At 43.6% G+C, this 22,817-nt stretch overlaps 1 protein-coding gene across 1 annotated transcript; it reads right to left on the bottom strand.

Annotated features, from left to right (window-relative positions):
* Nucleotides 1-9,555: 9,555 nt before the first annotated feature.
* On the bottom strand, nucleotides 9,556-19,616 carry ALAS1 (5'-aminolevulinate synthase 1). The gene is made up of 10 exons (XM_056859001.1): nucleotides 19,398-19,616; nucleotides 17,825-18,037; nucleotides 16,379-16,528; nucleotides 16,039-16,261; nucleotides 14,848-15,032; nucleotides 13,247-13,426; nucleotides 12,985-13,149; nucleotides 11,716-11,984; nucleotides 10,961-11,123; nucleotides 9,556-9,835 (listed from the first exon to the last, which is right to left on the bottom strand). Exons 1-10 carry the CDS (start codon nucleotides 19,594-19,596, stop codon nucleotides 9,675-9,677), a joined length of 1,908 nt encoding a protein of 635 aa, XP_056714979.1. The 5' UTR covers nucleotides 19,597-19,616; the 3' UTR covers nucleotides 9,556-9,674.
* Nucleotides 19,617-22,817: the final 3,201 nt, after the last annotated feature.

Genomic DNA, 22,817 nt, shown 5'->3' with positions numbered 1-22,817 from the left:
CAAAGTGTTGCAAATCCATCTGAGATAGTAAGAAAGTTCTTTCGGGTAGATAGGACAGGTCTTTGGGAAAAATCCCTTGCCAACCCCCAGGACGCTTTAATAAAGAAAGCAGAAATCCCAACACCCCACGACAATCCAGATCGCTTTAGGGAACTTTGTAAGTGCGTGTGTGTACAGTGTTTTTCAGATTAAAAGATAGGCAAGACTAAGAACGTTGAATGATGGTGAGAGGTATGTTGTTTTTGTTTCTGTGTGGGTTAGGGTACGTAACCAGTTTGAATCACCCCTATAGACCTATATTGCAAAAGGTGTTTGAGGTTGCTGGATTACAGGATTGCTGGATATGCGAAAGGGCTTTAAAAGTGGAACAGAGAGCTGTCCTGTTTGCAGTTCCAGCCACTATTTATACATACTATAACCTTCATAACTTCCACCAGAATGTGGACATAGGATAGGAGGGGTGAGGGAGAAGTGGAGAGCAAAGCTTATTTGATTCCCCAGCCTCCCCTGTTAATTTTTTAGAGCATCCTGGGGGGGGGGGGATGTCTCCTGGAATGGCCTGGAGAATCTCCCGGAATGGCCTGGAGATGTGATTTTTGGGCGTGTGGTACATGATTTCACTGTTCCAGACACCCATGGACGTTTGCCTGGTGTGCGGTGACTAGTTTAAGTTTGGAAAAGTACTTAGGGACTATGTGACTGCTGATTTTAAAAGCAATCTTTTCTGTTAGTCAACCTGGACCGTTCCAGGGAAAGTTTCAGAGGGGAAGTGGCAGGTCTGCAAAGTCTATTTGCCACTTCTTTCCTTGAATATTTGGCCTCTGTAGCAGCAACCTTGAAGGCAAGTGGTGGGAGTACTGCAGAGAGCAGTTTGTTGAACAGCTCCGTTATTTATTTCTGCCATTATCTTCTCTTTTACTTTTTGATTCCCTGCTGCCAGGGGCTGAGAGGGGGGTGCAAAATGGTCTGTGTAGGCCAATAATTCACTGCCTGGTTCCCCTGGGAGACTAGAGGGCTGGCTGACTGGTGGCCAGGACAATGCACTAAGACTAGGACAAAGGACAATCAAAGAATATCCAGCAGAGTCTGAAGCAAGTACTTCAAGTTTTAGGGGCTTGTTTGCTGTCTGACAAATTTGCAAAACCTGTGATATGAAAGTGCAGGGCTCTGCAGCCTGAGATTGCCAGAAAGTTGTCTAAGATGCATTTTTACAACATGAAGTTTGAGCTGTAGAGAGAGTCACCGGGCCTGATGATTGTGTTTCCCCCCCCCCCCCTCACACCCATGGGCCTGGAATGGAGTGGAGGCAGAGGGGCTGCTTCAGCGAGACATGACTCGGGGTGAGGCCCCTGTGTGTGTTAAGTGCCGTCAAGTCGCTTCCGACTCATGGCGACCCTATGAATGAAAGTCCTCCAAAATGTCCTAACTTTGACAGCCTTGCTCAGATCTTGCAAATTGAAGGCTGTGGCTTCCTTTATTGAGTCCCCTACTTGATCTCTATTCTTAGCGGCCTGTGTGTGCAGCTCTTACTTTCTTCTCTTGTTGATGGTTTTTTGGGGGCAAGAGGGTGGGTGAGGGTGGGTGATAGGATTACCTGGGGTTGACTTGTTATATTTACTATCCTATGCAGAAAAACCATTTTTAAAAATCTTAATGGGAAAAAAGATGTTTGTATTTTAGGAATGTAGAACCTAACTAGTAGCCCATCTAATACAAAGTAAACAAAACCTTATGGAGCAAATTTCAGAGGGGTAGCTACATTAGCATGGTGTAGTGCTTAAGAGCAGTGGACTCTAATCTGATGAACAGGGTTGGTTTCCCCACTCTTCCACATGAAGCTAGCTGGGTGACCTTGGGTAGTCACAGTTCTCTGAACTCTCTCAGCACCACCTACCTTACAAGGTTTCTGTTGTGGGGAGAGGAAGGGAAGGAAAGTGTAAACTGGCTTGATTCTCCATGAAAGGTAGAAAAATCGCCATATAAAAACCAGCTCTTCTTCTCCTTCTTTTTCTCCTTCTTCTTATTTTGCAACCAAAAGAAACAGGAGTCTTGGAGCACTAAGACAAATACATTTTTATTCAAATATAAGCTTTCATGGCCTAGAGCACATTTCGGCAGATGTGCAGATTGCAGTCTCAGAATTCATGTTTTGGTGTGAAGAATATTTACAAGATTCTGAGGTCATATGCATTTGTGGGGTTTTGAGGGTTTTTTTGGCAGACTTGCTCATCCAGTTTTCAGAAGTGCCGACTAAACATACTGCAAGTTTCAGGATGGTTCCTTTCCAGCTGCAAACTGTACCAGTAGCTGAAGACTACGTTTTGCTTCAACTTCTGTCCTTTCCTTTCTGTTCATTTTTGCTGTGAAATCCTGCTTCTGCATTTATCACAAAACTAAGATGCCACCATATCCTCTCCTGTGGGCTATTGGAAAGGAAAATTTCTAAATCCGTTTCGCTGGCTATTTTAAAAAGTGATTTTAATTCATTCAGTCAAATAAACTGCTGTGCGGACCACAGCGGAAAATGGTTTCAAAATCCTGATGAATCCACAATGATATAATTTTGTTATGACAACACATATGCATGTGAAATATTATCTTGAAGGATACAGTACAAAAACACAGCTCTGCTGTGACATTAATATTGCTAGAAGGAAAAACAGAGTGGTGCTATATTTTTTTCCACATCCAAATGGAACACTAAACAGTACTTATCATTCATTAGGAATATTGTCTCCATTATTTCAGTGGAGACCAGTTATTAGTATTTGATGAGAATAAAGCTAATGTTTTTCCTGTGTCACCATCAGTGACACATAACAAGATATAATGATGTCTTGCAGAAGCTGGGCTGCCAAAGAAGACTAATGCATATGGTGTCAAGGTGACCAGAACACTAAAGACCAGGGAGCAGGGGAGCAGGGCAGTGTGCTTGCAGGGGAAATACACACACACTAGGGTTGCCAACCTCCAGGTAATAGCAGAAGATCTCCTGCTGTTACAGCTGATCTCCAGCCGACAGAGATCAGTTCACCTGGAGAAAATGGTCACTCTGGCAATTAAACTGTATGGGATTGAAGTCCCTCCCCTACACACACACACACACACACACACGTATAGGGCTTCGCAGTTTAACCCTCTCCATTATCTTCTCTCATTCATGGTCAACCAACATGGTTATTCATGTTTTTCATTGTGGTATTCTATACCACACAAAAGAGCACCGTGGAAATAGTAATTATGGCTGTTTTCTGTAAATTAAGCTTTTGCAGTGACCACTAGGGGGCCCTCTCACACATAAAACAGTGCAGTCTTCTTAAGGCTTCTTTCCAGGAGGAAAGTTTTGTTCTTGGGAGTGCTGGTCATACTCTTTCCTCCTGGGGCATATCTCTGTTCGTGAGCTCAGTGCACAAGTAGATCCTCAGGAACACCCATGCTTGACTTTGTGATCAGAGAAGAAAATTATGAGAGATCAGAGAAAAGCATTATGTGATTTTTGCCTTCCCAGGGCTCCTCAATTTTTAGAAGAAGAGTTGGTTTTTATATGCTGACTTTCTCTACCACTTAAGGAAGAATCAAACCGGCTTACAATCACCTTCCCTTCCCCTCTCCACAACAGACACCCTGTGAGGTAGGTGAGGCGGAGGGTGCTCTAAGAGAGCTGTGACTAGCCCAAGGTCACCCAGCTGGCTTCGTGTGTAGGAGTGGGGAAACAAATCCAGTTCACCAGATTAGCCTCCGCCACTCATATGGAGGAGTGGGGAATCAACCCCGGTTCTCCAGATCAGAGTCCACCGCTCCAAACCACCACTCTTAACCACTACACCACGCTGGTTCTCTTTTACCATATCTTCTTTCTACAAAAGGCAACCGTTGTTGAACCCCTGCATCATCTATTGAAAAAAGGAGTTCCTTGGATTTGGTCAAGTCAGCACAAAGATGTATTCCAAAGCGTTAAGGACTTATTGACTTCTAATACTGTCCTTATACATTATGATGAGATGAAACTACTGATCCTCACTACCTTATGGTGTTGAAGCTGTACTTAGCTACACATTGGCAGATGGCAAGGAGACACCAGTTGCTTACGATTCAAGAACTATGTCATCCCCTGAAAGGAATCATGCTAACATTTACAAGACGAGAGCACATGTGCAGAGAAAGAGAGCAGGGGAGGGGAAAACACCACACATGTAAGGAAGAGGCGAGAGCAAGTGGATATGCCTGGGGTCACTGCTGAGATGAGGAAATAACAGAGCAGCTTGGCAGCCATGCAGATTCTAGGCCCTTCCCTGAGATAAAATGTTTTCATGGTGCCGCTGGGAAAGGAGGCACAAGGTGGAACCCCTAACCCATCCACAAACACGCTATGGAGAGCTCTGCCCAAAATTTAGAGTTTTGATGCTCTGTGATGATTCCAAATCGGTCATCTGACTACACTGGTTCTCTTCAAAATGGGAGTAAAGGTGATTTACCTCACAGTTTTGTTGTAGAAACTAACCAGACTAAAAACAAAAAAAACCCAAAAGTATATTTCAAATTACACATGCAGTATACTGTAAATGACAGCATATACAAAAATAGAGTGCCGTACTGTGCATGCCAGGAATGCAACACCAGGCCAACTTTTTTTCCTTCTAATTTATCTTCAACTATTTCTGCAATGGACAAAGCCAAACTATTTTGGTGGCTGGAGAAAGCTGAGCATTCCAGCATCCCTCCCCCCACCCCAACACATCTTTTCTTCCTTTCTTCTTTCTTTCATTAGTGATCTAATGTTATAAGTTTATACTGGGCTATTTTATTTTTAAAAATTCGATGGCCCCTTTCCACCCAAATAGGTCCCAAGGTGCCAAACATTAAACATTTAAAATACTAAAAACAGTCTTTAAAAATGTATATGTACAATATTTAACAATACAATAAAAACACATAGACATGCGAACACAACACATCCAGGGAAGAGGGCCAGTAAACGTTTACTGGGGGTACACCAAACAAAACAAAAAAAGTCATCACCTGCTGGTAGAAGGCAATGATGGAGGGACAAATCTCTCCCGGGAGGGAGTTCCAAAATTTCAGCACCATGTCCAAGAAGTCCCTTTCTTGGGTTGCTACCCATCTAGTCTCAGGTGGCAGGGCACCTGAAGCAAGGCCTCTGAAGGTGACTGAACAGGTAGGTTCATATGGGAGAGAGTGGCCCTTAACTTATGCTGGCCCCAAGCTGTATAGGGCTTTCATGATCAATACCAACTCCTTGAATTGGGCCCTGAAGCCAGGGCCGTCTTAACAGCATTATGGGCCCCTGGGCAAACCATCTGGCCCATGCGTTAAGATGGCCCTGCCTGAAGCAAATTGGGAGCCAGTGTAGATGGAAGAAGACTGGAATGATATGGGCCCTGCAATCCACTCCAGTTAACATTTTGGCCGCAGTCTTCTGTTCCAACTGTAGCTTCCAGACAGTCTTCAAGGGCAGCCCCACAAAAGACTAATCTAATCTAGACCCTGAGCAGGCAAAAATACAAGCCTGTACGTGAGTAGTCAGGCTTGCATGACAACCCGATCAACATACTTAAACTATAGTTTCCAAACTATAATTTAGGAGTGCCCTCAACCATGATCAGCAAAGATTAGATGTCATGTCAACCGGTAGAAAAGGAAGGCTGTGGAAATTCAAACCTGAGGGCAAAGGAATATAAGATTAGGCCTACTTCTGATCTGTAACCTCATGAGTAGAAAATGGTTATGGCTGCACTGGCCCTCAACCTAATCTTTCTCACAGAACTGCTGTGAGGCTAAAAGGCTGCTTAAATTTGGGCTTTGTGGAAAACAAATGTAATAATTGTTTTCAGTCTCATCCCAGAGGAATACACTGGTTCACTATTTCACAAAATGTGCCTTTTCTAGGCGACAAAGCACAAAGATTAATGTAATTCCTGGTTTATTGGATTAAAGCAAATGTAGTTCGGGTTTTATAACATAGCTAACATCTTCTCTGACTTGAATTTAGATACACATGAGAAATATGTGCATCAATGTTAGCTAATGAATTTTTTTCTTGCATTCTGGAATGTTATTTAAGAATGCAGATAATGAAACTGGGCAGATAGTACAGGATTTAGGATTGATTGTACTATTCAAGCAGACTCATGGAGCTGGGAAATGGGCCAGGAAACAGACAGTGGAAAAAGACAGGGGACCTTGCAGCCTAATCCTGTGCCTGTTTATACAGAAGTAACTCCCACTGGCCAGAGAAAACTAGATAAGACAGACAAACAATAATCACCCATAGTATATGAAATTATCATGACAATCCTATAAGCCCTTTCCTCCTTGCAGCTGGTCTCCTGACCACTTCTTTGCCTTATAGGAGAGATTCAGGCTGATTATTCATCTCTGAAGTTTACTATTATGTGATCATTAGCAATCTCAGGGTTGTACAGCCTAATATCAAACACCAGGCTGACTGAACCATGGAGCACTGCCTATCAATCCTTAGGGTTGCCATCTCTGGGTTGGAAAATACCTGGAGATTTTTGGGACGGAGCCTGAGGAGGGCAGGGTTTGGGGAGGGACTTCAAGGTCATAGAGTCCAATTGCCAAAGTGGCCATTTTCTCCTGTGGAACTGATCTCTATTCCCTGGAGATCATTTGTAATAGTGGGAGATCTCCAGCCACCACCTGGAGGTTGACAACCCTATCAATCCTATAGGGTCCAACTGTCAGCTTATAAAGTCATAAGAACATAAGAAAAGCCCTGCTGGATCAAACCAAGGCCCATCATGTCCAGCAGTCTGCTCACACAGTGGCCAACCAGGTGACATGCTCACTGTAGACCAAACTGGACATACCAATCTGTCATTCACGTATCTGCCCAGTTCGCATTCAAACCAAAGAGCAGGGAGTCTGCTTCTAACATGAAAAGGGGTTTATTCTGCTCCATTTTACCTATGTTGTTTGTAGCCCCAACAGGGTTGCCAGCCTCCAGGTGGTGGCTGGAGATCTCCTGATATTACAACAGATCTCCAGGAGACAGAGTTCCCCTGGAGAAAATGGCTGCTTTGGAAGGTGGACTTTATCGCATAATTCCTCCCTCCCCAAACCCCACTCTGCTCAGGCTCCACCCCCCCAAATCTCCAGATATTTCCCGGCCCAGAGCTGGCAACCCTCAGCCCCAAGTTCTTCCTAGAGATGCCTGGGGCAACTGAGCACAGGGTGGTAAAGTGGGAGAAGGGTAGAAAGGTCAGCTGATCCATCACCTGCATTCTCCTTTTCATGTTAAAAGGAGGCCCAGTTTCCAAAGTGGCCATTTTCTCCAGGTGAACTGATCTTTGTCAGTTGGAAATCAGTTGTAACAGCAGGAGATCTTCAGCTAGTACCTGGAGGTTGACAACCCTATTGGGGGAACTCCCTTCCTAATGAGATCAGGGCCCTGTGGGACCTTTGCAGAGCCTGCAAAACGGAGTTATTACACCATGCCTATAGTTGAGGGCAACTACGGTTTTTCATCAGTGCTGACCTCCCTACCCCCTCCTCCTCTGTGTCTTGGTTTATGTACCGCCTGATACCAGGGCCCATACTGCCTTGTCGGCCCTATAGTGGACCCTGTGCTCGTAAAGGAGTACTACCTGTTGTTTTACTGCTGATGTTATGGGGATAGTTAAATTGTTTTGTGATTTTATTGCATTTTATAATATTTATTGTATTTGATATGCTTTTAGCCTCCCTAAGCCTGGCTACGGTTGGGGATTGAGGGTGGGGTAAAAATCTAAACAAATAAATACATACATAAATTATTCTGCCAAAAGAATACTCTTATATTCCTGTGTACTTCAAACACTACTAGATGCAGAGTAGTCCAGGGGTCCCCAGCCTTTTAAAGCTGCTATGCACTAATGGAATTCTGATATAGAGTGGTGGTCACAACCACAAAATGGCTGCTGGAAGAGGCGGAGTCAACTACAAAACGTCAGGGCACAAAGTCATGCATATATCTCTAATATTTCCACACTTCAGGCTGAAGCTCTGTTTAACAGACACCTTTTAAAATGAACATACTGTTTAAAAATATGTTCTTGTGCACTTTCAGTCACCCAGTGAAGATCCTTGTGTGGTGATGGAAGTTGCGGCTGAAGCAACTTAAAAAAAACAAGCAGACGCCCTACTAAGCAAAAGGCCTACTTGGCCCCACCCACTTTCTAAAAATGCTTGGCAGGCTCCAGGAAAGGTGCCAGCAGGCCCCATGGCCCCCACAGGCACCACATGGGGGACCCTTGGGGTAGTCCATACCAGTTTGTGCTCAATCCGCCCAGACAAGAGGACTTGGTTTCATCATATTTTGGACCATGACCTAAGACATCTAACTCTGTGTTCATTTCACAGGTATTGATTCTTCTAGCCAGATGGTATTTTATCCTCCAGAAAAGGTATTTTGATGATCACCCATGGTATTGACTGGATATGCCTATACCCACAATTAGTAACCAATTATGGCTTGGACCACAACCACACAAGATGACTGATGCATGTAGTTGGTGTTTTCTTAAACAAGTAATAGTGGTGTAGAAGTATTTCAAGCCATTTTAGTAACCTCCACTTTTTCCATTTTACTTATTGTTATGCAACCTTAGTTATTCTTACAAATAGTGCTTCCGTTTGGTATTCTCAGGGGCAGTATACATATAACTATTACTCTGTTTATCTTCAGTAACTTGAGAAGGGGGCTTACTTGTCTTGGATTAGCATTACCACGGCTGATGTTATGTATGCAATATACTCCTACCGACGTTTCCCAAGAACATAACAGAAAAAAGCTAGTTTACATAACACTGTTCAGGCAGTTGGCAGGTTCTAATCACTGGATAGAACATATGGTGTATCCTTGAAGTCACAATCCAGTGGAGGCTCTGTGGAAGCTCATATTATCTTTGCTGCATACTGAGCCTACACAAATGGCTGCTTCCCTTTGTGCAGTTGTGGCAGATCTTCTGCAAGTTGAAAAATTTGTGGAAACTGCAGCAGCTCTATGACAATTCACTGTTTTTTGACAGCATTAGTATCCCACTTCTGGAAAAGCTCTACTTTGCATGCTTGCTTCATCTAACCCTCACAGTCAGACTTAGATGTGTACATGCCCACGAAGGTCAGTGCTAAATTCTAAAGGGAGATAGGCAGTGTGTGGTGTTCCTGGGAAACAGCTGTTCTTTAAGCCCAGATCCATGGTTACACCTGTAGTCAGCTGTTCAGGAAGTCCATGCTCTCCCTCCCCCCACCGATCCATTATTTGGGTACTTAGACTTGGAAGTGGAAGAGAAGAGGAAAATGCCAGCAGCTCTTAATAGCTCTGCGTACACCCCACCAGGATTATCCTCGTGTTTTTTTCTTTCCATACCCTCATTGAACCACTGTAGGTTAAGTTCTTAACATACTTGTTTTGAACTGAAAGACTAGGGGCTCCAACCTGTTTCCATTTCACTCTACAATCATTTGTCTGAAGATGGGTATAGAAAAAGTCAGTGTGAAATCCAGAACCTGTATACACCATCTCAAAAGTTTATTTTCCAGGAGCTGTATACTTAGATTACTGATTAAAATGCAAGAAATGTGAGTAAAAAGATTACAGTGAACATTTGAATACTAGAGTCCTAGACACAGAAAGGGGGTTACAGTCTGCTTCAGGCAGTGACAGACACAAGTTTGCTCATTCCGCTGAAGAAGGACCTCTCCCTTTCGCTCATGACTTCGAAGTGCAAGGGCCGCCTGCAAAAGTTGCATTCAGCTGAGGAGTGGGGCTTCAGCTCCAGGCCCACCTGCTTCCAGGTACCCAGCAAATTCTCTGCAAAGAAAAAAGGGAAAACAGATTTACTTCTTGCTTCCTTGATATTCTGTCAACGCTCTTGCTAACCTGCAGCATTAGCTCTCTAAGGCACAGTTCAGTAACATGGATCCTTAACTGTCAAACGGCTGCTTAGTTCTTAACAGCGGTTCTTTAATATAGCAGTGCTGGTTTTTAAGCACCAATAAATGCATCTATATAATGAGGCCTTATACTATTAAAAAGGATACTACCTAACTGGTCTGAAGCTTATTATTATGAGACAGTAAAGGACAAACCTGTTAGAGATCTCATAAACCGAAAGGCCCAGGGTTATTCTCTCCACTAGACAGTATTCATTAAGTTGAGGGAGCCGTAGCCAAATCCCTGCACAACACCTCTCTTCCTTGTCTTTTAGACTTCCATTCACACTCTTGCCACTCAAGGGCTCTAGTGCTTACAGCCGGAAAGGACTAGAGGCTCTTTAATGGGAAACTGTGCCATACATCTAGCTCAGCACTACAGAAGACTCCACATACAAGAACTATGCAAGGTAGGCAAAAGATCTGAGTTCTCTCCCCCCACCTACCACCTCAACAGCCATCTCCAACCCCAGAAGAGTTTATTCCAGGGATCACAAGACCTATGTGAGGGTTGGGAGGGACAAAACTGCTCACTTCGCTTCCTCTTCTGTCAACCAAGTTCTGCTCACAGAAGAAGATTTTGCCCCTCTCCCAACTGCAGCTTTCTGATTCACATGGCTATTAATGGCACATGGATCCCGAAGTCCTGGAAATACATTTTCCCAAGGGCATAAATGGTGGTGGAGTGTGTGTGTCAAACTGGGAAGATTGTGAACTGGATACAAGGGACAGCAACCTGGCACAAGTGCTTCCTGTGTTGATAGGATCCAGGATGACAATTCTAGTTTAACAGCACAGACCCTTATCAGGAGGCTGAAATTCAGTTTAGGACCACTTTCAGTCTCTTTAGTCAGCTGTCAAATCCTTCTAACATTTAAATTAATTCATCTTGCAGGCAAAATAAAGTGTAATATTCCTTTGGGGGGTCAGGGTGTCCTTTCAGATGTGAAAAAAAATAAACCACACACATTACCATTGCGCTTTAGGATTCCCTTTCACTTACCAATAAAATAGTTCATCATTTGCGGGGTGTGGTGAGGGGTGGGGGCAATACGTAGCAGCTCTTCTCCACGTGGAACAGTGGGGTAGTTTATTGCTTGGACGTAGATGCTATGCCGGCTCATCATTTTGTCACAGATCTCAGTATTTTTAGCAGCATCTGCAACCTGAAGTTAGCAAGGTGGCACACAAAGGCAAGGGTAAGGCTAACAAATTCTAGACTGTAAAACACGATTAAATGTACTAGTAAGAACCAAAGTGCTCCTATGACGAAACACCAAATACTATAGGCACTGGGACTTGGCGGATGCTGCCAGGTGTCTGAGCCATTAACCACTCAAACGGATATGAGCTAGAATGAAAGGCCAGGGACTAGAGAAAGCAAAAATCACAGAAAAGGAGCCCCCCAAAAAGTAACCATGTAATAGGGGAGTGCAAACGGGTTGGTAACTGACTGCTTGTTGCCATGGAATATGAAAAGGATGCTTTTAGATGCTCTCATTCCCAGTTCCTACAGCAAATGAATGCTATCTGTTCTCCAATCAGTGCCAAGTGGAGAAACTTTCTAGGCCCCCAGTAGTCACTTGAAGCAACAATCCCCCTTTCCCTCCCCACGCCTTCTGCACAGCAAACCCTTGTATTTTACAGAACTGGCGCCTCACGTTCAAGTGCCAGAATCTGCCAATGAGGCAAAAAATTATGTTACAGTGAACGGATGAAGATTTCCACTTTCCAAAATCAGAAGCCTTTGACATTTACCCTGATTGGAATGATGTGACTGGGGCAGTGCACGACGGGAAACCCAGCATCCATCAACATCTGCCTCATGAGTTTCACGTTGCGTTGGTGTTGGCGGCGAAGAACCTGTCCCTCTGCACTTTTTAGGATCTTCAGAGATTCTAGCGCCCCAGCTAGAAGCATGGGTGGCAGGGAAGTGGTAAAAATGAAGCCAGCCGCATAGGAACGCACAGTGTCTACCAGAGAGCTTGTACTTGCAATATAGCCCCCTACACAGCCAACTGCTTTGCCTGAAGGAACAAAAACCACAATTATTTTTTCCTCTTAATTCTTTGATTACATGCAGTTAAACGTTAACTGAACCCTCAAGTTATCGTTTCTTAGCTCTTCTTCACAGAAAAGAGGTGTTCATTTTATGCAGGGAGGTAGTACATTTATCGTAGGACAACCATCCCAGGTTGTATTTTTTTTAAAAAAATATCAGTCGCTTATCTGAAAGCACCTCTCTCCTCTACACAGGAACATTGACCCATAGGTGGGGGAAAAGGGTGCCACCTCATGAAGAAGCTGGCACGAAACCTTATTTTGGAGCATTACGCAAGGTGTGATTTTCATGTGAGGGCAATTTAAAGTAAGCAGCCATCTAATACAAAACAGATTAGAGGCAGGAATTATTAACTAAATAGAATACTGAATGACATGGCAAAGTTCAGCCATAGTCACTAGTAGGAAATATTAGCACAACGCTCAGTCATTCCTGCCAGTTAGGGTAAAATTGCAATGATTGGGAAGTATCTTTTGTGTAAACCAATCTGACCAAAAGCAGTACTTTAAATTTAGCTTGGAGAACAAAGAACTTACACAAAGAGTTTACACCCTAAGCATTGTTACATAACCTTAACTGCCAGTTCCCTACACACTACTTTTTCTTTTTAAAATTGCAGCTTTTCAGTTAGATCAAATCATCATCAGGAATGTCTCCCAGTAGAACCGGTTGCTACAATACAGACTTACTAGGTATGTTCCTAACAAATCTCCTTACACAACTCCCACGTCAAGGTTTCGGGATTAAGAGTGTTCTGTTTTACAGAGTTAAGTTCTAAAGATACAGCTCTATCAACAACTAAGGTTTTCCCTAACCCAATGTGCTGCCAGTATGGTAGAACTTATCACAAAGAACAGATCCTTGCAGTGTTGCGTCATTTACATTGGTGTTGTGTCATTTAGTTTCACGGCCCTTGTTTAGTTATCTACTTCAACATTAAGCTGAACAGTAAGGTGGGCTCATACCTAGTGTTCCAGAGATAATATCCATTTTATGCATCACGCCATCTCTGTCTCCAATGCCACCACCTCGAGCGCCATACAGTCCAACAGCATGCACTTCGTCTACAAAGGTAATTGCCCCATGTTCATGAGCTACGTCACAGAGCTCTTCCAATGGACAGACAGCACCTAATACAGCAAAGCAGCAACAGATCATGAACATTTTGTTTTTCTGAGCCATACCCTCTCAAATTTCACCAAGTCATGTATGATGTAGCAAGCTCACCATCCATTGAATGAACGGTTTCGAAAGCAACAATTTTGGGAGTAGATGGATTTGATTTTCTCAATAGTTCTCGGAGGTGACCAACATCGTTATGGCGAAATATGTGCTTGGGCACTCTGCTGTTTCGAATCCCCTGAATCATGGAAGCATGGTTTCCTGCATCCGAGTAAATTTCACAACCTGAGGGGACAATCAAAACTTTTTAAACTACTGCATTTAAAATGTGATATTTTATAGCTGGATAGACAGCTCATTAACTGGAGACAACTCCTTAAACTAGATGAAGTTTAGGTGCAAGTTGGACGAGCAACAGGAATTTTAATCCTGGCATTTCACTACCAGCTATTGCTCAAATCCAGATGTGCCAGCAAGAAAAACCCTGCAGCCCAAGGTGGGCAGCAACATCACTCTTAAGATTTCTTAAGCACAATTATTTACTTAATTTATAGGCTGTTTTTCCTCACTAAAATGCAAGGAGGATTACAAACTTTTTTAAAAAAAGGAAATTAAACAAGAAAACATATACAATAAACAATGCAATGAGACAATCGCAGATTTTTCAGACTACACCCTTTCCTTTTATAAAAAAGACCTCCTGCACAATTCCCTTTTATCCATTCTGCAGAATGATAGAAACGTGGGACCCTCTAGTGGGAGAATGCCCGGGTATGAGCACATGCAGGGTGGCACCTTCAAAATGTTTGGCTCAGGTGAACTAAGTTGCTGCAGTGGAGCATATAAGGAAAATTACATATCTGCAGATATGTAGGTCCTAGTCCATGAAAGACTTTATAGGTAATAGCCAGCACCTTGAATTAAACCCAGAAACTGACTGGTAACCAATGGAACGAGTGCAGAATAGATATACGGTAATATGCAGGCTCTGCTGGGCTCCCAATAGCAATCAAGCTGCGTTCTACACCAGCTGCAGTTTCCAAGTTTTCACCAAGGGCAGACCTATTACAGTCTAGCCTTAAGGTTACTTGGCATATGGAGAAAGTAAGGCTGCTCCAAGATTGCTTGGGTACTGCTAGGATTACATATTGCACAGAGAATGATCATAGGGCAGCCAGTCCACGTGCTTTAGAAGTCTAGCTTAACAGGAATAAAAAGATTAGAAATTTAATGTATAGTTAAATTGTTGAACTCCCTGCCCCAGGATGTGATGATAGCTGCCAACTTGGAAGGCTTTAAGAGGGGAGTGGACATGTTCATGGAGAGCTATCCATGGCTACTAGTAAAAATGAATAATAGTCATGATGCATACCTATTCTCTCCAGGATGAGAGGAGCATGCCTATTACATTAGGTGCTGTGGAACACAGGCAGGGTAATGCTGCTGCAGTTGTCTTGCTTGTGGGCTTCCTAGAGGCAGCTGTTTGGCCACTATGTGAACAGACTTCTGTACTTGATGGGCCTTGGTCTGATCCAGCATGGCTTTTCTTATGTTCTAATTTTGTTTTAGCCAACCTGCTTATGTTAGGATTTGAATCTGGCCTGAACTTTGAGGACTGTTTCAGTCAGAGGACACAGATTTGTACACCCCAGCATCTGCCCAATGGCATCAACTTTTCAGAGAACACCCACAAATTATGCTCTTACCTGGCAACATTTTAGCTAATGTGAAGAGTGTTGAATCATTAGCAACAAAGCAAGAAGAGAACAACAGGGCTGCATCTTTTCCATGGAGATCAGCCAATTCTTGTTCAAGATTAACATGGAATTTACTGGTTCCTGAAATGTTCCTGGTGCCTCCAGCTCCTGCTCCATGTTGTTTAAGTGTTTCCCTTTGAGAGAGATTCAAACAGGATGTTAACACTGCTTGGAACAAACTCTGCAAGTTTATTGCATTCCTATTTATGTAGGAAAAAAGCCTCTAATATTTAGTCCAAGTTTTAATTTTCAGTTTCCCCCCGCCACTTTATAGAAAGGGCAGCTGCACAAAAAACACATGCAGAAGGTCCCAGTTTTTCAATCCCTATTCTTTTTGGTTAAAGGATCAGGTGATCTGAAAGACTTCTGGAGATCCTTGGATAGCCACTGTCAGTCAGGGTCAAGTGCGCCTGCACTAGAAGAACCAATGATCGCACTCAGTACTGGGCAGCTTCATGTTTCCGTTACCTAGGCTTTGGGCACCCCTGCAGCAGTGTGTTCATAAATAAGACAAGAAAATTTCCTTTCGTGAAATATAAATTGAACCCCCTCTAACCAGTTATTAGCTGGTTAAATTATGATCCAAACAGGTTGATAATTAAAAGCAGGGTAAGATCAGCAATGCTGCTTATGTAGCCGCAGTCATTGGGTCTACTGAAATGCAAAAGATTGTAGTTTGAAGAGACTACCTGTGATGAAAGGCAGAATAATTGCCCTAATAGGTCATAAACCTGGGGTATCAAACATAAGGCCTGTGGGCCAGATCTGGCCCCTTGAAAGGTCTTATTCAGTCCACAAGCCAGCCATCCCCCCACTCTTGATCTGGGCTAGCAAGGCTTGGCCCAGCCCGACCAAGTGACATCTATGTCATATCCGGCCCTCATAACAATTGAGCTGACACCCCTGTCGTAGACCTCTTGATGACAAGGGTGGAGGTAGAAAACAAAACATGGATGCAAGAGAAAGACACTCAAAGCTTGTTGACACACAACAGTACTTGGATAGCCAATGAGAACTCATCAACTCTAACCCAAGTTCAATCCAGTCATAAATGTTCATTTAGTATCTTGCACAATTCCACTGTCTGACAGCAGGCACACTGTATTTAGCCCACATTTTACTTTCAACGAGACTGCTTACATCACAGCTCCACACACTCGAGGGTGACGACTCATCCCAAGATAATCATTGCTGCACCAGACAGACACTGCCTTTTTGCTGGTATGGGAATCCGAATAGTCATCTGCCATGGGAAAAATTTGGGCCCTTCGGTTCACAGTTTTGAACACTCGGTATGTGTGATCTTTTTTCTTCTCATCAATTTTTTTCTCAAAGAACTGGTCATATTGGAAAGTAGAAACAGCTAGAAAATGAAGATATTGACGAGTGTTATGACATTACACATGAAATGCACAACAAAGGATTTAAGAGATGGCAAGCTTTAATTTCCACTAATCCGTTGAACATTATCAACCCTTACATTTTGGCAAATTCTCCTGAAGCAGATGAGACACCCTTTCTGGTCTCTGCTTCAACACAATGTCCTGGAATTTCTTCAGCAAGCCATTCTGCTTTTCACCATCTCCCTTGGAGTTTACCTCAACAGCCTTCTCTGGTGTTCTGGCAAACTCTAGATACGGCAAGAGGGCATAAAAATTTATCAAAGTAGTTATAGAGTAGCTCAAAAAAACTTGCACGTGTAAATAAACCAAGTTTTTTGGTTTATTGTAAATTAATAGAAGATAAACATTTAAACAAATTTTCTCCAGAAGTTAGCTTTACCATAATGCAGCCTCCAAAACTCCTGTCTTATTAACATAATTTGATAAACTAACTAGTCTGAATTTGGCAAGGCAGAACTAATATATCAGCTAATCAGAGCAGAAAGGTTACCGTTTCTCATAAAAGCAACTGGTTAGAGCTACACTGATGTCCCACATCACCATCTGCTCTTATGTATGGTTCTCAGAAAAACCGGAGAGCAAAGTGGTAGAGAATCCATTCATGTCCCACAACAAGCAGTAAGGAATTTAGTGCAGGTAAACTAATTTTTTGCAGTCACTTCTCTATCAACACCTTCTATTCGAGTCTGTCACCAGAGCATTAACTCTGCTTATGGGAAAACTAATTTTATAAAAATGCAAGGAAAAGAAATATCTTTGATTTATTTTTATTTATTTTTTTATTTTATTACACTTTTACCCCACCCTCCCAGGCCCAAAGGCCAGGCTCAGGACAGCTGGTTTCAGAATTAAATTTAGACTGGTTTCAGAATTAAAACACCCAAGCTTTTTTAAAAACAGAGAAGTATGATTTAAATACTTTAATTCAGACTACTGTTGCTCCCACACCCAAACTAACTTTAAATAAAACAGATAAAACCAACAACAGAAGACAATAGTTTTGCTGGGACAAACAGAAATAATTATGGGCTTCATAGAATTAAATGAATTAGGCAATATATCACATTCATTGGTTTAATTATTGCTTATATGATTTCTCAGATAATCAGTGAAGATGTTTTCAAATGTGGTATGACTTTAAAGTGTGACATCTTTTCTTTTATGCTATGTTAATATGCTAAATAAGTTTAAAGCATTAAGTTTTAATTATGACTTTGGTCTGAATTTATTAAGTTCTCATATCATCCTTTAAGTTACCTATATCATCCTTTTTTGTCTGTTTTATTGTAACTCTTTTATCTGTATTAATATGTAATATTATTTTTAAAAGAATTTTAAAAAGACGCAAAAAAAAGCTAACAGATGCATTTAGGTGGCTTCTATTAAAGCAACCTATTAAAAACCTCCACATGCGTTCTACTTCATTCAAGCTTTTGCTCAGCTCTTTTCCTGAAGCACACCTGGCGCAACTAAAGTTCAAGCCAACAATAAAGAGACCTGTAAATATTCAGAAAAGCCCATACCTTTCCGTACAGTTTGCATCTCCTGCACATCCTCCTGGAGTTCCAGGCTGGCTCTACAGAAAACATTACTGTTCCCGTCATTCATCTGAGCTGCCAAGAACGGGCACTTAGTTACAGTGGCTTGGCTAGCACTCTGGCTGGCAGGTGGGTGGCTTGCAGGATGCTGGGAACTGCTGCTGTTCTGTTGAGTCACATCTGGGGAGTTTTTGGCCTCTTAAACAGAAGAGAAAGGCATTCAGGGAGATAACAAGGCATTCATTCTGACAGGTCTGTGTATGCCTGCAGTGTCTCCAATATGAATGTCATGTGTGATACATTATTTGAGCTGCTACATCACTTTTATGTCAGCAGTTGAAATCTCAAGGCTTCAGTGAAGAACATTTCATACATAAGTTAATGATGCCTAAGCCATTATAAGAATCACAGTGAAATGGTATAGTTTAGGAAGGACTGTAGGGTTAGTATGCAGTCTATGGTCATGATGGGGGGGGGGGGAGATATCTCACAGAGAAATATTCATTATTTCAATTATACTACAGAACATAGACTTTGTACTACTGCTTGTATGTTGCATAATCCAGCTATTCGGGAGAACCTTTAGCAGTGATTGTGTCCTACTGCTTGCATGTTGCACAATCCAGCTATTCAGGAGAACTTTTAACGTAGTTATTGTGTCCTAGTCAAGTAATGGAGCTTGGTTCCAGAAGTTTCCTTCCTGCCAAGTTCTTGCCTTAAGCTACTTCGTGATACACTGATGAAAAAATACACTTCAACCATGTCTAAAAAACCTGTAATTAAAGATGCAGACTACAGAGACAGCAAAACTTGAAAGGATGTAAAAAAAGTGAACCATTGTACTACTTCCCGATACACTACTGAAAAACACACTTCAATAATGTCTAGAAAACCTGCAATTAAAGATGCAGACTACAGAGACCACAAAACTTGAAAGGATGTAAAAAAGTGAAGCATTGTACAACCAGAACATTAACTATGCAGGTTGTTCTCCATTTGATATGGCCTCAAGTATTATTGTACACTGTAAGGCTTTTCTAGAACAAGTTCTAATGTATGCAATAGTAGTTTCATATCAATCTTCACCTTTGTTCTTGGAATCTAAAGAGGCATGTCATACTTGGCCTCTAAAACTAGGGGAAATGCAGTGTTCAAAGTTCAAATAGTCTCTTGGCTTCTCAACATTGCTGAGATAAACATCTCAAGACACACCGCTGCTTTAAAATAAGAATTTTCATGAATATTTCCAAAACAAAGTTAATTTTTGATGTGCAATAGATACTTCCAATAATCACCACATTCCAGAATACTATAGGGTCGCCATGAGTCGGAAGCGACATGACGGCACTTCACATACAGGCTGAAATAAGTTGCTGAACAGGTATGTTCATGAATACATTATAAGAGGTTTAACTATTAGTAATGGAAACATTCTGTAGCCAAAGTATGTTTACCAAGTATGTCCACCATCAGCTTCCAATGAAGTTAGCGTAATATGCTAGAAACTGATAGCTCACGTCTGTAATTCGCCATGGCAAAATGTAAAGTTAAGCCTTACTCTCAGTGGTAGAGGTGGTTTCTTCAGTTTGCTGGCAGTGAGCTGGTGAAGTACTCAGGGCACGTGAAGCAGGCTTGGTCACAACTTCCATCATTTTAGGGCAGTTCTGGGCATAGAAAAGAAGGGATTTGCCAGCCTTCTGTAAGAAAGCCTGGGACACCCTTGACAGGAATGGACAGCGCCGAACCACAGTTTCCATTTTCAGGGTTCTAAAGGAATCCTTGTGAAAGTAGCAGAGAGGGGGGAAAAAGATACTGTTAACTTCCTACAAAGATGGACTGACTAGACAGCATACCACACTTCTTAGGACCACCTCAATATTAAGCTTACAACTTAACATATTAAACACAGGAGGATGGAGCCAAAGATACTCCTCTGCTAGCATGACAGCTCTGACACTAACAGAACTTCCATCAAGGGGATGGGGTACTTCTGCTAGTTCCCCCACACCACTGCAGTCCGGCCCCACTTTACTCCCCACACTATTTGTGTGGGGAGTAAAGTGGGGCCGGACTGCAGTGGGGTGGGGGAACTAGCAGAAGTACCCCATCCCCTTGATGGAAGTTCTGTTAGTGTTTGTGTGGGGTCTGCTCACCCCAAGGGCAGAATTTTAGAGGGCTCAATGGGCAAGAGGAGTGAGGCAGAAGAGTGATGCTCCATGAGCTTCATTCTACTTGCAGTACTTCAGATCCAGCCTAGAGATCATAATACATAATTACCCTACATACACAGTGCACCAGTTCCAAGATAATTGCAGCTTTTACAGGTGAAGAGTATTACATAAGGAGGCATTAAGGACGAAGAAAGGAGGTTTATTATGTATGAAGCAACACCTTGGCAATGAAAATACAAAGGTTAGATATTGAATCACCAAGGGAAAACATACAAATGTAATAACACCACACACAGGTGTGGTAATGACATATCAAAACACTGGCATAATAATTCAGCAGGGGAATAATTTCATTTTCCCCCTTTGCATGCAGAGAGTGAAAGAAACTGGCAGAGATCTAAGCCAGACACCAAGGAACCTTGACTTGCCAGCTCTAGAAGGGTAGCCGTGTTAGTCAGTTGTAACAACACAACAAAGACTGTTAAGGCACCATAATGACTATCAGCTTTAATGGGGCATATGCTTTTGCGGGCTACAGCCCTGTCCAACAGATGAAGCGTTATCCATCCATCTAGATGGCCACCAATCGAGGGCAACACTTCCTGCCTTAGATGAAGCGGTCCCTGAGCCACCAGGTCTCACGCCCCAGTAGATCAGTGAGCCTGCATGGGATCATGAAGCGTTTTAACCGGTGTTGGGGTGAGGGGAGAAGCAAGGGAAGACGCCCTCACCGCTATAACTTCTCACCCAATTTCCCAAAAGGGACGACACCAGCTTCTGAAGAGCCGTCATTTTTGTTAGAAGCAGGAAGGCTTCAGACAGGAGATCAGTTTCTCGGGTTGGGCAGACAAAACTCAGAGGAGCCCCCTCCCTCCCTCCCAACCATCACATCAAAGGGGGGGATCCAGACGAAGATCCCCCTCCCCATCAATGTTCTAGAACGTAAACCTGGGAGGATTCTTCCTTTTATTTTTTTAAGAGGTGTGTACGGCGTGACGACAGCGAGAGCGTAAAGCGACCGAGGCGGATGGAGGGGAGGGAGGGGCTGGGCCTCCCGGCTTCCCCCCCCCTCCCTCCCTCCCGTCTTCTGCGCCTGCCTGGCAGAGAGGCGGCTCTCGCCCCTCCAGCCCCTACTGGCCGGCGACGGAGCCCCGCACCCAGCCTGCCTGCCTTCTCGGCCCACCCTCCGCCGCCCCCTCTTCCCATCAGGCGGCCGGGGACAAGGTCAGGGGCCGGGAGACGCCGACTGGGCCTCCGCCTCGGGGCACCAGGCGCGAGAGAGCGAGCGAGCGAGCGGAAGCACAAGGCCAGAGGCCCCGCCACACTTCCCCTCCCCTTACCGGCACCGCCAAGCCTCGTCCGAGCGGCTCTCTCCGTTCTCCCCGACCAGCTGTGGCCACTGCCTATATAGCCAGCCGCAAACTCCTCTCCGCGCAGGCGCAGAGGCGATCGCCGGCAGCTGCGCAGGCGCGGTGCCAGCCTCTTTTGTCCTTCCCGAGAGGGTGGGTGAGAAGATCGCGCCTCCGCTTCTCGTGCGTCGCCCCGCCCTTCCAGCCCGTTCTTTTCGCCCCGCCCCCCTCCCCGCCCCCCTTTGCTGAGTCGGGGTTCATTTTCTGGCCAGCCGGCCGCCTTGTCTTTTTTTTATTATTTCTTTTTATACAAGTTTCAAATATATATATATATTTCTTTTTCTACATACATTGTTTGTATAACGTATTCTTTTCTCATTCCCTTCCCTTCCATCCCCCTCCCTAACCCCTCTCCTCCTCCTTATGATTTTTAGTCTCATGATCCCAGCCACGGGCACAAAGTCTGGATCTTCCACCGAATGTCTTTTCTTCCTTCCATTGAAACCTCCCAGATGTGACCAAAGTGACCTCCCAGATGTGACCAAACCCATAATGTGACCAAAGTGCTATAGCCTCAGTTTAGGTCTTCCATCTTCTCGTGATTTCCCTGTTCTTGTCTTCCCATGAAGTCTTCTGATGCATCCTCTCGACGATATCTGACTGTATAAATTCAGATAGTTGTGCCAGATTTCTATAGTCCATTTACTTTTATCCTTCCAACCCAGAGCTATTACTGCTTTGCTTGCTAATAACATAGCCTTGAATGTGGCCTGGTCCCTCTTGTTTACCCCAGAGTTCCCTGTTGTACTCATTAACATTAGCTTGAAATCTACAGTTAAGGATACTTTACATATTCTCCTTACAATTTTTAGTATTTGTGTCCTCCAGCCGGCCGCCTTGTCGTGAAGTAGGGCGACGACAAAGCTGCAAGGAGTGGGGGTGGGAGTGGGTTAGCGGGGCCTGACGTGCGGGTTTCCTCTTCGGTGCTCCTTTCCAGGCCAGTTGACAGACAGGTTTAGCAGTCCTGTACATGTGTGTGTGTTCAGTGCCGTCAAGTCGCTTCCTGCTTGTGGCGACCCTGTGAATCAACGTCCTCCAAAATGTCCTATCTTTGACAGCCTTGCTCAGATCTTGCAAACTGAGGGCTGGGGCTTCCTTGATTGAGTCCATCCATCTCTTGTTGGGTCTTCCTCTTTTCCTGCTGCCCTCCACTTTTCCTAGCATGACTGTCTTTTCCAGTGACTCTTGTCTTCTCATAGGGCGAAAACGCATGGGAGGTTTTGCCTTGGGTTTGCCGCTCTCTCGATGCCCATTTTCCACATCCGAATTCTCACAACTCTCCATAGGGGCTTATTTTTGAGTTTTGAGAATTTGGCTGGGGAAAATGTGCATTTAGACAGCAGCGAATCTAAGGCAAAACCTCCCATATGTTTTCGCCCATAATGTGACCGAAGTGCT

This window comes from Euleptes europaea, chromosome 1 (genome assembly GCF_029931775.1).
Source record: "Euleptes europaea isolate rEulEur1 chromosome 1, rEulEur1.hap1, whole genome shotgun sequence".
In the NCBI taxonomy this organism is placed as follows: Eukaryota; Metazoa; Chordata; class Lepidosauria; order Squamata; family Sphaerodactylidae; genus Euleptes; species Euleptes europaea.
This window is presented reverse-complemented; position numbering and strand designations above follow the sequence as displayed.

Excerpts from the sequence above, each read along its gene's own strand:
- ALAS1 (XM_056859001.1), bottom strand. The coding sequence starts at position 19,596 with ATGGAAACTGTGGTTCGGCGCTGTCCATTCCTGTCAAGGGTGTCCCAG. Across the intron at positions 15,033-16,038 it reads CGAGTGTGTGGAGCTGTGAT|GGAAACACTTAAACAACATG; the intron begins GTAAGCAGTCTC and ends TCTCTCTCAAAG. Across the intron at positions 11,985-12,984 it reads TATTATCTCTGGAACACTAG|GCAAAGCAGTTGGCTGTGTA; the intron begins GTATGAGCCCAC and ends TTGTTCCTTCAG.